Below are 14275 nucleotides of genomic sequence, written 5' to 3'. Positions count from 1 at the left end.
CGAAACATCAAACCTGAATGCTTCTTCTTTCACTCATATCAACGCCAACGCTGCGGGCTTCATCCCGAGGTTCTAACCTTGTACTGCGACCGTCTCATTCTCAACGTGGCTGCACACGCTACGAAAACAGGATTCTACCAAGACGGAATCAAACCCCACGACGCAGGTGCCTCGCTGTGTTGCATTTGCTTTGATCGGCTACTTCTTTCCAACGACACGCCTTCTCCGCTTCTAGGAAGTCGAGCGGCTAGTTGGTTCAATGAATACAGGCACAACAGCAGCCCTGATAAATCGTGTAAGACTAGTCGTGTCAGCAGGCAGCAATGCAACAGGGAACAAAGCTTCAGATAGGCATGGGGGCGCAGGTGTTGTGGATGCCTGAAAGAGAGACAGCGCAGGGTGCATCACTGGGATGTTAGATGCATGTGGTGGGACCAGGACCAAGAGAAAGGTGCAAAGGAATCAATGGATTGGTACTCCACACTACTAGCTGAAGGGTATAGTCATTTCCTGTCCCCAACGACACGCAACGTGATGGCTGACAGTACTGGAGTGTATGTCTCCACGCAGGCAACATGCACAGAAGATGAGTCGCTTTTCCTCGCTCCATATGGTTCATTCTTCTGGCCGCGTCTTGTAAAACGTGCTGTATTGGTAATTAGCGGTTATCGGCGAGAGTGGTGCCATTTCACCTGTTGGGCAACGAGGGGTAGTGGTGTGGGCTCCGGGCCAAAGACCACAGTTTTGGCAACACTGGTTGAGGCACGTGCTTGGCCCGCGTGCGACAAGATTCTTGCAAGATACTACCGTTGCCATAATTCCTCATACATTTTGCGGTTCTATCCAGAGGGACACAAAATGCGTTACCGAAACGAATCAACCTTCCTGAGGCGGGGCGGTCTTGAATGCCTGTGCCACCATACACGCGAAACGCCTGACGGGCTTACAATGTGCGATATTTGTTACGATCCCTACATTACGTGCGGACCGGATCTGAAGAAGACGAAAGATAGTTCTCGAAGGCTGAAATCGGCTGCTCGCCCGTTCCACCATCGGTTTCTACCATCTCGATCTCAGCGCCTTGGAAGACGACTCCGGCTGTTCTTCAAGGGCAAAGAACGCAACTGCGACAACAGCTCCGCTCTTGTAGCAGCCGCAATCATAGCAGACGAAGATAGCAAGCCACTCGTCCTTCTCTACCATGGACCAATCGCTAATCTCGTCAGGTTCCTGGGAAACCGAGACGTTGACGTCTTCACGTGGCTCCAAACCTAGCGTCACCCGCATGGAAGTCGTCCATACACCAGTCAAAATCAGGGCCTGTGGCCACATCTTTGGGCGGGGTTGCTTGCTGGAATGGTTCAAGCGGACGAATTCCTGCCCCATGTGCAGGATGACGCTGTTCGATCTGAAGAAGAAGAAGGGGAGGTGGGAGGATACACCCGCACGCGCTACTGGTTGGAGCGAGGTGTATGACTCCAGTGCAATTCCGCTGTTCTAGTGCTCAGCGGTCGTAGGCGCTGGAGGAACACAGCTGTCTGCATGACCGAATATCAATAAGAGGGCCCGGCTAGGAGGCGGGTGGTTCAGGATTGTTGGGGAGGAAAAAGTAGGGGCTTGCGGTAAGAGTCGTGGCAGAAGCGAGGGTTGCAAGAAGGTAGGCTGTAATGTAGTGAGAAGGAAGCTTGTTTGTGCAGAAGTTGCAAGGTGCACAATATACGACTGTAATCGGTAAAAAAAAAAAAAATAGAGACTTGAAGGGTTCGTTCATACAAGTGAGTTGATTTCAAAAATCTATCCCAGCATTGTGCCAGGACGCCAGCTTCAACATTTTGTTCGTTCCCCAAGGTATCAAAGCAAAACCCGCAGCTTCGACATGACCATCGTCCTGCAGAGCAGCGATTTAACGCACAACCTCGCTGCTAGGACGGCAATTTTGGATTCACATACGAAAGCTACTAGCTTGCCTACACTACTAACCATCTCACTTCTGTCAACCCTGGGAGCGAGCGCATACCTTTCCACAAGTTTCAACCCATGCAAAACTTTTGCCTACTTGGCCTGAGATATTCATAGTGAGCTTACATTGTTCTTTCACCTCGCCACATCTTTAGGCCCATGCTTTCTCTGGATCTACCCACAGTTCATGAAAACGCGGTGTTCCCCAGATGCATTCTGAATAATCTCCACACCACTTCGCGCTCGATACGCTCGATCAATACACCGAACCAGCCCAAAAGAAACTCGTCAAATTCCAGATATCTTCACGAATTTACACCAATCAGTCATCAATCCAAACACAATGGCAGTCTTCAACACTGAAGCCGAGTTCGCAACGCATGGTCTGGATCACCTTCATCCGAGCGCCTACCAGGTCTCCCGCGATTGCGAGATCTGTCTGGAGCCCCTCGATCTCGTCAAGCCTTCCGCAAACACCAACGGCGGTTACAACAACCACAGTCGCCTTCATGCTGCGGTCCGCCTCAAGTCTTGTGGCCATATCCACGGTACCGAGTACCTGACGGCTTGGCTTAAGTTTGGGAATCCCTGTCCCACGCCTGGCTGCGGCCGCATGCTCTTCCTCCCGGCTCCGGAGTAGCCCCTCGCCCAGGAGGACGTCGACGCCCTGATGCGCGAGCTTCGAGGTACCTACTCCGAGGACCAGATGGCGCGCTCGCTCGCCCGCTACATGCACGTCTCCGACGCCGCCGCCGCAAACGCCAAGCAGGTTCTGGCCACCAAGGTTGCCATGGACGAGGCCAAGCAGAAGGAGGAGGAGGAGGAGGAGGAGGAGGAGGAGGAGGTGCATGATCTAGAGTGGAGGGCTACAACGAAACTATTAGCGTTCATGTTCGGATGTTGGGCGGAGGGTCTCCATGTTGGTGCGATGGAGCACTTGAGTTATTGATCCTCTCAAAGTCACAGTGGAGATGGTATTTCAAAGTTGTCCTAGCATTGCGAGGAATGGAAACTACAGTTGATAAACTGGGGTAGTATGAGATACCTCTTGGGTATCGGCATACGGCGACCTTGAGAAAGTACATAATATTGCAAGAGACCTTTGCGCCAAAACTGGGGCGCGATTACACCCGAAGCCCCAATCCAGCAGAGCTACTTTCCCCCACCGACATCTAGACGCCCTGGCCAACACCACCATCGACCTCTTAGCTACTGTTCCATACCTTTGATAAGTGAAGCTCAACTTAACCCTTCATCCCATTTTCAAATCCTCGCCCTCCAGCCACTGACCTGGATCCTACAACCCACAAGCCAAGGCCCGCTATGTATATACCCAGGCCGCTCAGCAAAAACACTAAGAGCAAGGTCCGTCAACTCTGGCAGCCTAGTCTTTGAACCCAACCCATCTTCACTTAGCGACGAGGGCACGTTCAACACCTCTTCCGTAATCACGAGGATCTTGTTGAACGATGTAGTGCCCGTCACGTTCACAGACTGAATGGCGCGATACTCGGAGGTATGCAGTTCGCGAGAGGAGGTCTTGTTGCGCATTGAGTCGCCTGGGAGCGACATGTCGAAGGTGTTGTAGCGGTATAACATCTCATGGCGGGTTTCTTCGCGTAGTTGCTTACAGATGGAGTGCATGGGAGACCTTTCAAGCACATGAGATGCTTATGGTCGTCATATCGAGGTAAAGCTCGATTGAGTAGTAGGTGTAGATAATGTCACGCAACTCTTTAAAGAGCGAGAGGAGTGAGGTGCCATGGTATCTTTGCTGTCATCGTGACCAGATTGTGGTTACACCATTGCAGGCATGTTTTTGAGCTGCCTGTACATGCCGCCGCAGCCGCCCTGAGACTTCCCTTTGTACCCGTATGAGGATCGATATGCGAGAGGACCAGAGAAACATGGGGGCCGATGCCGGCAGCTGCCGTTCGGCTCTCTAGTTTCCGTCCACGCTAAGTTAGTTTGGATGCCCTTTCGATCAATTTCATCGCGCTCGCTGCGCCATCGACATCATGCTCACATCTTCGATACGCGCCGGCAGCACGGAAATGATGGGGAGAGAACTCCTTCCGACACCGTCAACGCCTCTGTGTATCAACTGGCTGCATCTTCAACGCGGTGCGGTGGTGGGCGGCCCCGGAGCTAAAATGGTGAGAGCAACGAACGTTTGACGATACGGGAAGAAATGAAGCCACGGATAACTGCAGATCTCAGCCGCACACTAGATTAGCCTCCGCTCGGGAAGGGACGATCAAGGCGCACGTGCGTGGCGTTCGCTGGTGCGGGATGAAGCGGCTGTTGTGTAGACTCGCACTTGCCTCGCGCGCAAAGGTCAGACGACGGAAGCAAGGGGATCTCGGACCATGACCCTTTGCGCATTCTTTGGAAAGGAAGGCTAGTTCGCCGTGGATGGTCAATGTAACGCAGTGTGGCTGTGCTGCAAGCCAGTGGCATATCTGCAGCGTTTCGTGGGTTCATAGCGTTGTCTTGTCAAACTCTCGAGGAACCAATAGCGAGCACGGAGCGTAAGGTTCAAGAACAAATATACTATGATTGCAATGAGTTCTTGAGAAGACTAGTTATGGGAAGAGATGATGTTACTATTGTCCAAGAAAGATAGATAAAAGGTGATAGCTCCGAAACCCGTTGAAGCTACGCAGGCTCTAGGACGCAGATTCTAGGTCGTCTGCACGCCAACACAGCGACAAATCTACTTGTATTGAGCGGAGCGCGAGTCATCTCGAACTTACAAAGTTCGAACCATGCAGGTTATACGCCACGCTAGGGTATGTCATCGAATGCTCAACCGAGCTAGACGTCAAAGGCGAAACATATGGCAAGATCGTCCAAATTAGCGGACTCAAAGCCCCATATGGGCGCTTAGCAGGCTTTCCAATCTAGATGTTCATTGGTCAGCTGTACCTAAGTGCAGACACACTTTGAAGTCCGTCACATCGTAGCAGGGCTGAGATACAGTGCTGAGCGTGTAGACCAGCCGAGGTGCGCAGGAAGGAACGCATGTATAGATGACATATTTCTATATCGGATCTCGTCCCACTCACAATCCGGCACCAGGTCCACTCCATCACCCCCAGACGTTCGGTTTCCGAACTCCGCCCACGCTCGTGGACGTGTTACGGGTGGGCCCTTGTAACACGAGTCGCAGAACGTCAAGATCCTGTCCTATACGGCCGAGCCTGTTGTGGCTGCTAACAATGCCGCCGGTCGAACGTCGGCCCTTCATTTCTTGAGCTTCCGTTGTCTCATCTGTCATGCAGCTTACGATCTAGGCACGCTGTGCGGTATATATCTTCTCTTGCCTGATGCCACCGACCATACTATGAAGATATCTGATTACCATGCACCTTGCAAAGCGTCGCTTTGATGTGGTCAACGACCAACAAATCATTCTTCTTGTCATACCTCCTATCTTTCTGGCTATAGCGACAGGCGTGGTAATTGTGCGATGGCGGGACAGGCAGGTGAAGCGAATCAATACCCTGGTTGAAGACATTCTCTGCGTTTGTGGCCTGGTGTGTATCATAACAACTCAAATGGGAATGATACTAACAGTCATAGATCATGAGCCTACTTGTGGTTGTCATAGTCTTTGTTCTCGTTCTTGTGGACGGCCAGGGGCTTAGTACTCAAGAAGTGGAAGCGCACTTTGGTGAGCGTCTGAAACATCGCTTTTGGATAAGGGTATGCAATCCGTGGTCTCCCACAAGCTGTCGTGGATACCACTAACCGTACTTCAAGACACAATTCGCCGTCGATTACTGCTGGGCGACATCGATCACAGCTGTTCAGCTCTCTCTTCTGTGGTTCTATGCTCGGATCTACAGTACTCGCCGCTTCCTCCTCGTCTCGATTTATCTGATGATGGGTTCGGTGATTGCGTGGTTCGTCTATGCTCTCGCTGCATGGGCATACCACTGTCATCCACCGGGTACTTGTACGTTGCCTAACAGGGGCAATTGCATAAGTATTGGGTCGCTGCATGTTGCGTTCAACGCTCTGATCATGTGCCTCGCAGTCCCAGCCATCACGGAGATGGAACTGACCTCCAAGCGGAGGAAGCTGTCCGTTCTTACGCTCTTTTTCCTGGGAACCTTGTAAGTTGGCTTCTGACCTTGCAAGACTGAATATACACTAAAAGTTTGTAGTTGTACCGTCTGCGCTGTGCTACGTATGGACTGTGTCTTTCCTTTCTTTGGAGACATACAGTCGGACCCTATCGGCGCGGCCTGGGGGCGTATGCTTCTTTCACCGCTTGAGATCGCTGTGGGCATCATTGCATGCTCTATTCCCACTCTTGCACCGTTCCATAATAGCTGGCAAATCGACAGTAGCGAGTTGCCCCCGGGTGGATTCTCGCATGGCCTCCAACGGCTAAGAATACGATCGGACCATGGCGGCTCTCCGTTGACACACCTACACCCAGCAAGTTGGGTCGGAAAAGAAACTTGGCAGAACCATGCCTTCGTAACATTAGAGAGTGGCGGAAAGTTCAGCGGAGATCATATCGAGGTCACGAAGGAGTATATTGTTGTCCATAAGACATAAATTGGCATATTCAATGTTCTTGACCCAACTCTTTTCATGAATTACATAAGAGTCCTCTGACGGGGACAAACAGTGGGGCGTTTCTGGGATCATAAGTCTTGAGACTTAACCTGCATTTGGTAAAGGGCAAAGCACACGCATTTTCGAAGCAGCAACCACAAGACATCACAAATGCAGGAACGTTTGGAAGAAAGAGCCTCTTGCATTGTGAAGCTAGCGTAAGATCTCAAAACTCCCACCTCAGAGATCGAGTTTTCCCCGCATCCTGCTCGTTCAATCCGTACTTGCTGTTCAGCCGAAAAGATCAAACATTCCGACGTCCGCGTCGCTCTCATTGCCGTCTCCTCCGTCGATGATTTCTGCGCCCTCATTGGGCTCGTCATGGTTCTTTTCATCCGCGAGAACGGGTTGGATTCCGACCTCCGGCGCGGAAGTCGAGACGGCGGTAAGGATGTCCTTGACTTCCTTACCTTGGAGTGCTTTGGCGAAGAGCGTGGTCCAGATAGGTTCGACGTCCTCAATGTTGGCGGCTTTGAGCAAGGTCTGGAGTTTCTCAGGTGTGATTTCGACGCCGTCGTCAGCAAGGATAAGTGCAGCGTAGGATACGGCAGTCTCGGCCTTGGTGCTGCTAGAGGCGGTCGCAGGGGTGGCGTCGGTGGACATTAGATAGGCGGTGATCGATCGAGCGAAAGTTGGAGAAATTTAAGGTTCCTGGCGGTTTACCTTAAGCTTCTAATCGTTGTAGGGAATAGTTTCTGTGGTGGAGTAGAAGGAAATGTGTCGATTGACTAGCTTATATGATCTGGTGCCGCGCCCTTGAGCTGTTCTCCACCTTGGCCACTCGCATAGCTATGGAGAAAAGGGCGAAAATTCTGACTCATGTGCAGGCGGTACGTTGTTTTGATCCTTCATACCATAGTATGGGTCAGCACGTTCTGAGTCACGCCTCGGGTGCCTAAGCTGCACTCGTCGTAGGAGTCCAGCACCACCAACAGTTGAAGTTCTGATGACCGACAAGACATCGATGGGGCGAAAGATCCGAATGGGGAATCTGGAGTCATGCTGGCCGCGCCGCCAGTCCTACCGGTGGGTTCATCAGTCGAGCCATGGAGTAGTTCATGTTTTCCATCTCAAGCAGGTGCGACCGGCTTGTTTACGCGAACCTCGACGGACTCTTCAACAGTACATACATGCTAGGACCAAAGAGTCGGTACACAAGCCTTCGCGCAGAAGTCCGGGAACACCATGGGTACGCATGCGCGCGTCTGTTCAACGTCTAGATACAGAATGGCGCACGTGCATCCTAGTTACATCCCATTGTATGGATCATCAACTTTGCCCTCTTCGCGTTGTCCTGTATGAATCGACTTGTATCCTTGAAAATTTAGGCGTCGGGAAATGGGTGCGCGAACAAAGATCGTTCACGTGGCGTACGTCATCCCGAGGTTGGTCGCATAACGCGTATGTAGGTCCACTTGCTGCTCAGGGTCTCGAGCAACGTGGTGCTACTATCATCAACATTACGAGCTTGCAAAAGGCGAGATGTTCACATCAAGAAGAATGCTGGACATCCAGCTAGACAATGCCGAAAGAAATATTATTTTTTAACCAGGGCTATGTGTAAATGTTCAAGACGGTTTTCCAGGTTTTGCGGGGTTGTTGCTCGCACAGGGCAACAGCTGAGACACGACCTGCTTCGCGCGACCTTGGTCCTTGGACAACGCACGCAATGGCATCATCCTGGGAGGGGTACTCTCGAGCCTATAAGACTGCTGGCCCTGCAATCAGGTCCTGACTGCTATTACTCAACGTAATTCACAAATACTTCTCCCATCACCACCACTAGCACAGCGCGCATCATGGCTACCGAGGAAACTGTCCAGTTGAACGAGCTCCATGCCCCGCAGCAGGCTTCCATCGATGCCTTCAACTCGATCCTTCCTGACCTTAAGGGAGAGCTCGCCAAGCTGCGCCGTGATCATGACAGTAAGTGCGGCATTCTTGCTACTAAGACACCGCTAACAACAGCAAGAACACGAGCCCGAGTACTTCCGCGCAGTCAAGGACCTCTCCGATGACGACCTTACATCTTTCTCTTCCTCCGATCTCGAGGCCGTCCGCGTCGCCGTCTCTGCGTACGGCTTACACCTCTTTGGCAAGGTCAAGATCCCCACGTTGAACAACGCATACATCCACGTCCGCATCTTCGGGTCCGCCAAGGACGGCACCGATGGAAGCAGCGCCGATGAGAGGGAATACAAGCTTCACAGCATCCACACCGAAGAGGTCGTCAAGGATGATGGTGATCGTGTGTACAGAGCCATCTTTGGAAAGAACGACGAATTGGAGTGGTTTGATACGTAATTGAGATACCCATAGTGCGGAATAGATGAGTTAGGAGGCTAGTAGTAGTTCGTCTGACTGGACTGAACTGGTTTCCTGGTGTCGAATGCAGCCTTTCGAACCTAGTGAATACAATCTCTTCTCCTGAACCTTCTCCGGTCTTTCAATGTGCTCAGATCATCACAGGTAAAGCTAGCACAATATGTGAAATTGATTGATAGACAAAAGCTGTGCCACGGCCGTTTGCCAGCGATCTACATTGTCATTACTTCGCGCGCGTCGAGCTATGTAGTCCACGCATAGCAACCGATGTCCACGTTTTATACTCAGATGTAAGGCCATCCGGTCTTGAAAACAGACTTTAGACAGGGCTCGAAGCCGAATTATCGCAACTGAGGCGCCTCGCTGTGCCCAAAATCCGCAAACAATCGGTCTTTGCAGCTCATCTGGGGGATATTCGCGTGCTCATACATGACTCGTCCGATTGATCAAAGATCTAGTAGATCTTTTCATGTGCACGTTTCATTTGAGTGTTCAGCTGGGCATCGGTTCCTTATGGCTTCCTTTTGAGATTCTGGTTGATGTCTGTAACGCTGGAAATCAGCGTGAGGCTGTAAAAGTCTTGGTCCAATCACTCACGTTCAAGAAACTCGTTTTCCTCGTGGTCACTGTCCTCTTCAAGTGGAAGCTTAGGCAGCTGAACAAGCATTGAGCTCGATTGGTGCTCATCCGGGCCGCCATGCTCGTTGTCCGCACTCGGGTCAGCCACGAGGAGCGAGAGCTCTGCTGAGATGATGTCTTTGGGATCAGAACCTCGCGAGTTGTTCCTCGGAGAGCTGCTGCTCATGAGGAAGGGAGCGGCTAACTTGCGCTTCGGCAGCGGCGTGATCGTTCTTTGAGGCGAGTTTGGCTGTGGGCCCGCTGTGGAGTAAGTATCCTCGATGTGGTGAAGTGAATCATCAAGTGAGGTTTCATCAACAGAGCGAGACTGAGAATTCTTTGGTCTCAGACTTTCCTCCAGAGTGAAAGCCGCATGCGTTAGATCAGGTCGTGGTTGTGGTCCCACTGCGATAGTGATTGCGGTACTACTAGGGGCGGTGTTCTTGTTCGCAGACGTCTCGCTGGTTGGTATATCAAGAGTCTCCTCAATGGAATTTACAACGCCCGTATCTTGGGCGTTCTTTGCAGCCCACTCTGCCTCCACCTGTAGTTCAATTTTGCTCTTGCTTGCTGGTCTCACGGGCCGGTATTCTGTCGTCTCTGGTTCTCCAGAGAACTCATACCACTTGTTTTTGCCGCGCAACTTTCCTTTGGCGTACACTGGTATATCGGTGTCTACCCAAGCTGGACGCCCGCGATTTGGTCGCCCTGTTTTGATGTTGCCCTGATGGTCGAAGTCGAATGGCCAGTAAGTCTTCAGCTCAGTGTCGGTATACTGTTGGGATTTCCAGACAACGTGGCAAGCTTCATCGTCAAGGTACATATGACGGGGAGGCTCCTCCTGGCTACCGCGAACAATCGGTTGGGTGATGTCATCGACGAAAAGCTTCCACGTAGGGTGACCGCGCAGCGTGCTCTTGGTGCGTTCGACAATGTGCGGCACATGTTCACCATCGCCGTGTTCGGGGCGCCAGATAGCACGCATGCGCTTGCCATCGGATAACATGGTAGGTATGTTGGACTCGGAACCTGATACCGGGTTTGATAGGGCTGGCGACGAAGTCGCTGCCGCGAGAACGCGACATGGTTGTGACATGCCGAGTGGTGTCCTGCGCCATGCATTCCACGTTAATACTTATGGAAGGTAGATGTACAAGGTAAAGATGAGGTACTTACAGCCAGGCTGGCCTTTCCGGATGTGTTCAAGTTGTTGACCAGCCTCTATTAGATTCCAGAAAAGAAGTCAACCGAACACGAAGTCTTCAACAAAAGCTGAGCGTGAGTGCACGCAGTAAATTTTACAACAGCCAAGGTAAGAGCGGACTGTTGGTCAAGTGCCGTAACAGGCGAGGTGAAGCAAGTGAGTGACAGGTTTTTGTTTTCAACGTAGTGGACGCGGTCCCCAACAGCCCGGGGATCAGACTCCTCGTATGAGGGATTTCATATATCTCAGGTATCGAGTACTCGCCATAGACGGACTGTTATACTTGACTATGCTCGTATGTAGAGGACGGCACAGCACGACGCACGTAGCGACATGATTGATTGATTCCAGCTCGTGCTGTGCCGTCCTCTACATACGAGCATAGTCATGTCAGAAAACCATGGCATTTAATGTAGAAGACTGCATGCGTCAAGCCAAGCTAGGAACGTTCAAGACACCAGCAATTGATACTGTGATGTCGGTGTCTCGGGGCGACTCGGCCATTAAGCACTCAGTTGATGTCACCATGTTCGCCCAGCCCAATCAGAGGAAGGAAATGTAATCAGATGGCGCCAAGACTCACAGCAGCCGAACATCGTCGAGCTTCACGCCCGCCACAACGACGACGACAACGACCGCTCGCGCGCCCCCGGAGCCTCAATTGCACGAGCCCTGCTCGATATAGCGCCCACAATGCTCGCCCGCCACGCTCCTGCCGCGCAGACGCTGAGCGCTGTCACCCATCGAGCTCTCCCTGCCGCCTCTGCAGCTTCGCGCCTTTCGATCGCCGCCACCCCGTCGCAACCCCAGCGCCGGACGCTCGCGACCGTCAGCGACGCGCCTAAGAAGACCCATGGAGGCTTGAAGGACCAGGACAGGATCTTCCAGAACTTGTACGGCCACCATGGCGCCGATCTCAAGAGCGCGATGAAATATGGAGACTGGCACAAGACGAAGGAAATCATACTGAAGGGCCACGATTGGGTGCGTGCAGCATTGTAAAGGGCACCCTGAGCTGGACTAACTGTGGGCAGATCATCTCTGAGATCAAGGCATCGGGTCTGCGAGGCCGAGGAGGTGCTGGCTTCCCCTCAGGCTTGAAATGGGTACGAGCCACGAACAGCCACAGCCATTGGGAAGCGCCACGCTGACTCTGGACAGTCATTCATGAACACCAAGGGGTGGGAGAACGATACCAAGCCCCGTTACCTCGTCGTCAACGCCGATGAGGGTGAGCCCGGAACGTGCAAGGATCGCGAGATTATGCGCAAGGACCCACACAAGCTTATTGAGGGCTGTCTCGTTGCCGGTCGCGCCATGAACGCGACCGCTGCCTACATCTACATCCGCGGAGAGTTCTACCACGAGGCCACGGTTCTTCAGCGTGCGATCCAGGAGGCGTACCAAGCTGGCTTGATCGGCAAGAACGCCTGCGGCTCCGGTTACGACTTCGATGTCTTCCTCCACCGAGGAATGGGCGCATACGTGTGTGGTGAGGAAACTTCGCTCATCGAATCGCTGGAAGGCAAGCCCGGAAAGCCGCGTTTGAAGCCTCCGTTCCCTGCTGCCGTCGGGCTCTTCGGATGCCCCTCTACCGTCGCCAATGTCGAGACTATTGCCGTAGCGCCTACCATTTGCCGACGAGGAGGTAGCTGGTTTGCTGGCTTCGGTCGCGAGCGCAATCAGGGCACCAAACTTTTCTGCATCTCTGGCCACGTCAACAACCCGTGCACCGTGGAGGAAGAGATGTCCATCCCTCTCCGTGAGCTCATCGACAAGCATTGTGGTGGCGTTCGGGGTGGATGGGACAACCTCAAGGCTGTCATCCCTGGCGGTTCTTCAACGCCGATCCTGCCCAAGAACATTTGCGACGATGTTCTCATGGACTTCGATGCCCTAAAGGACGCCCAGTCTGGTCTGGGCACTGCTGCCGTCATCGTCATGGACAAGTCTACCGACGTCGTTCGCGCCATCCAGCGCCTCTCAAAGTTCTACCACCACGAATCCTGCGGCCAATGCACACCCTGCCGTGAAGGTTCAAAGTGGACGCATCAGATCATGGATCGCTTTTATAAGGGACAGGCCCGGGAGCGTGAGATCGACATGCTTCAGGAGTTGACTAAGCAGGTTGAAGGTCATACCATCTGTGCTCTTGGCGAGGCTTTCGCGTGGCCGCTGCAGGGTCTAATCAGGCATTTTAGGCCAGAGTTGGAGGCAAGGATCAAGGACTACGGGGTCAAGCATGGCGGAGAGGCCCGCGCTGGTGGTTGGGCACACGACGCAGACAAGAAGGGTCAGCTTATCGCCCCCGGACAGTAGAGCAAGGGAGATGGTCTTGTACAATGAGTGTTTCATTTGTTCCGTTCGGCTGGCGGTCTGCTCACTGACTTGTGCATATGTTCTCAGTGTAATTGATCGTAAATTTCTAAGCTGAGACTTGGTGGATTTGTGATGTGCCATTGGTATCTCAAGAACAGGAAACAGTGTGCCCTCACTTTTGCTGGTCCACCCTCGCGCCGCATAACGCCCAGTCCCCCCATTCAATATGCTGTTGAATAACAGTAAAGAAACAGCTCAACGCATCGCGGCCCGCCGCCCATTTAGCCAAGACAAATGTTGATGAACTCCTCTCGACTGATTGCACCATCCCCATTCATATCGAATTCATCAATCATTGCTTGCAGCTCTTCGTGTTGCAGACCCTCTCCCAGCTCCTTTGCAACCCTCTCTAGGTCTTGCAGCGTTATGTTTCCCTTGCCGTCCCCATCGAATAGGTCAAATGCTCTGTTAATTTCATCCTGTGGGTTCCTCGAAACAATGCGCTGTGCCATGATCACTTGGAATGACTGGAACGGCAGCAACCACCTCGGCGGACTCTGGTAGTTGCCCACCGGCTGCTTCTGCTTGCTCCCGCTTGCTTGCCCTGCTGCTTGTACTCCGTTTGTCTGGAGTATGCCTAAGATCTCTTGTTTCGGCTCGTCGAAACCCAGCGCCTTCATTGCTACCTTCAGTTCGTGGTAATCGATGTAACCATCTTTGTCCAAGTCAAACAGGTTGAATGCTTCTTGAATCTCTTCACGCTGTTCTTCAGAGAGGGACTCCAGAGCAGTTTGTGCGTCGGTTTCGGCGGCTGCTTTTTGTTCACGGGCGCGTCGTTGGGCATCCAGCCGCTCGGCTTCGCGAGTCTGCGCATTCTTGGATGAAGGTCCGAAGCCGGGAGTCGTGTAGGGCTGTTGATGTGTAGGCAGAGGCGCAGCACGGGCGTTTATGCCGCCGCCGTGGCCGAAGCGCGGTTGGTTGTTGGAGGACGTTGCCATGTGGGTGTATGCTCGTTGTGCAAGAGGCTGGGATCGGAATTGGGTCGCAAGTGCGATGCGGACGATCGTGGGTTACAAAGCTTCGAGGTAGTGACCGGTAGCGTCGAGGTCCCAGTTTTGTGCTATGCTGCTATCGTTGAGACTTCTTTGTTTTGGTGGGTAGGTCAAGCATATGGCGGCGGGCGCCAACGCGACAACTTTGGAACGCGTCGCTTCGTAG

General features: G+C 52.7%; 8 protein-coding genes across 8 annotated transcripts; 5 read left to right on the top strand and 3 right to left on the bottom strand.

The window, feature by feature from the left end:
• Window positions 1-2059: 2059 nt before the first annotated feature.
• On the top strand, window positions 2060-2599 carry CC84DRAFT_1133962 (uncharacterized protein; the record flags this gene model as incomplete). The annotated part of the gene is made up of 1 exon (XM_018176002.1): window positions 2060-2599. The coding sequence occupies exon 1, from the start codon at window positions 2303-2305 to the stop codon at window positions 2597-2599; it is 297 nt and encodes a 98-aa protein (XP_018042223.1). The 5' UTR covers window positions 2060-2302.
• Window positions 2600-5222: 2623 nt separating this feature from the next.
• On the top strand, window positions 5223-6677 carry CC84DRAFT_57930 (uncharacterized protein). The gene is made up of 4 exons (XM_018186741.1): window positions 5223-5498; window positions 5545-5667; window positions 5725-6080; window positions 6132-6677. Exons 1-4 carry the CDS (start codon window positions 5325-5327, stop codon window positions 6529-6531), a joined length of 1053 nt encoding a protein of 350 aa, XP_018042222.1. The 5' UTR covers window positions 5223-5324; the 3' UTR covers window positions 6532-6677.
• Window positions 6672-7261, bottom strand: CC84DRAFT_1159285 (uncharacterized protein). Its single transcript, XM_018177185.1, has one exon. It carries the CDS (start codon window positions 7192-7194, stop codon window positions 6823-6825), a length of 372 nt encoding a protein of 123 aa, XP_018042221.1. The 5' UTR covers window positions 7195-7261; the 3' UTR covers window positions 6672-6822.
• A 73-nt stretch (window positions 7262-7334) lies between these two features.
• On the top strand, window positions 7335-8250 carry CC84DRAFT_57915 (uncharacterized protein). The gene has a single exon (XM_018186740.1). It carries the CDS (start codon window positions 7538-7540, stop codon window positions 8108-8110), a length of 573 nt encoding a protein of 190 aa, XP_018042220.1. The 5' UTR covers window positions 7335-7537; the 3' UTR covers window positions 8111-8250.
• CC84DRAFT_1159283 (uncharacterized protein) lies at window positions 8059-9013 on the top strand. The gene is made up of 2 exons (XM_018177184.1): window positions 8059-8517; window positions 8564-9013. The coding sequence occupies exons 1-2, from the start codon at window positions 8391-8393 to the stop codon at window positions 8893-8895; spliced, it is 459 nt and encodes a 152-aa protein (XP_018042219.1). The 5' UTR covers window positions 8059-8390; the 3' UTR covers window positions 8896-9013.
• Window positions 9014-9427: 414 nt separating this feature from the next.
• CC84DRAFT_1211485 (uncharacterized protein) lies at window positions 9428-10540 on the bottom strand (the record flags this gene model as incomplete). The annotated part of the gene is made up of 2 exons (XM_018182384.1): window positions 9428-9459; window positions 9514-10540. The coding sequence occupies 2 exons, from the start codon at window positions 10538-10540 to the stop codon at window positions 9428-9430; spliced, it is 1059 nt and encodes a 352-aa protein (XP_018042218.1).
• Window positions 10541-11355: 815 nt separating this feature from the next.
• Window positions 11356-13160, top strand: CC84DRAFT_1159282 (NADH-ubiquinone oxidoreductase). Its single transcript, XM_018177183.1, has 3 exons — window positions 11356-11722; window positions 11773-11844; window positions 11900-13160. Exons 1-3 carry the CDS (start codon window positions 11432-11434, stop codon window positions 13055-13057), a joined length of 1521 nt encoding a protein of 506 aa, XP_018042217.1. The 5' UTR covers window positions 11356-11431; the 3' UTR covers window positions 13058-13160.
• A 37-nt stretch (window positions 13161-13197) lies between these two features.
• On the bottom strand, window positions 13198-14275 carry CC84DRAFT_55686 (EF-hand). The gene has a single exon (XM_018186681.1). The coding sequence runs from the start codon at window positions 14053-14055 to the stop codon at window positions 13339-13341; it is 717 nt and encodes a 238-aa protein (XP_018042216.1). The 5' UTR covers window positions 14056-14275; the 3' UTR covers window positions 13198-13338.

The sequence above is a fragment of the Paraphaeosphaeria sporulosa genome (genome assembly GCF_001642045.1).
Source record: "Paraphaeosphaeria sporulosa strain AP3s5-JAC2a unplaced genomic scaffold CC84scaffold_1, whole genome shotgun sequence".
Lineage (NCBI taxonomy): Eukaryota > Fungi > Ascomycota > Dothideomycetes > Pleosporales > Didymosphaeriaceae > Paraphaeosphaeria > Paraphaeosphaeria sporulosa.
Note: the sequence above shows the minus strand (reverse complement) of the source record. Positions and strands in the feature narration are given on the sequence as shown.

Excerpts from the sequence above, each read along its gene's own strand:
- CC84DRAFT_57915 (XM_018186740.1), top strand. The coding sequence starts at position 7,538 with ATGACCGACAAGACATCGATGGGGCGAAAGATCCGAATGGGGAATCTG.
- CC84DRAFT_55686 (XM_018186681.1), bottom strand. The coding sequence starts at position 14,055 with ATGGCAACGTCCTCCAACAACCAACCGCGCTTCGGCCACGGCGGCGGC.
- CC84DRAFT_1159283 (XM_018177184.1), top strand. The coding sequence starts at position 8,391 with ATGGCTACCGAGGAAACTGTCCAGTTGAACGAGCTCCATGCCCCGCAG. Across the intron at positions 8,518-8,563 it reads GCTGCGCCGTGATCATGACA|AACACGAGCCCGAGTACTTC; the intron begins GTAAGTGCGGCA and ends AACAACAGCAAG.
- CC84DRAFT_1159285 (XM_018177185.1), bottom strand. The coding sequence starts at position 7,194 with ATGTCCACCGACGCCACCCCTGCGACCGCCTCTAGCAGCACCAAGGCC.
- CC84DRAFT_1159282 (XM_018177183.1), top strand. The coding sequence starts at position 11,432 with ATGCTCGCCCGCCACGCTCCTGCCGCGCAGACGCTGAGCGCTGTCACC. Across the intron at positions 11,723-11,772 it reads TACTGAAGGGCCACGATTGG|ATCATCTCTGAGATCAAGGC; the intron begins GTGCGTGCAGCA and ends AACTGTGGGCAG. Across the intron at positions 11,845-11,899 it reads TCCCCTCAGGCTTGAAATGG|TCATTCATGAACACCAAGGG; the intron begins GTACGAGCCACG and ends GACTCTGGACAG.
- CC84DRAFT_57930 (XM_018186741.1), top strand. The coding sequence starts at position 5,325 with ATGCACCTTGCAAAGCGTCGCTTTGATGTGGTCAACGACCAACAAATC. Across the intron at positions 5,499-5,544 it reads TTCTCTGCGTTTGTGGCCTG|ATCATGAGCCTACTTGTGGT; the intron begins GTGTGTATCATA and ends TAACAGTCATAG. Across the intron at positions 6,081-6,131 it reads CTCTTTTTCCTGGGAACCTT|TTGTACCGTCTGCGCTGTGC; the intron begins GTAAGTTGGCTT and ends AAAAGTTTGTAG.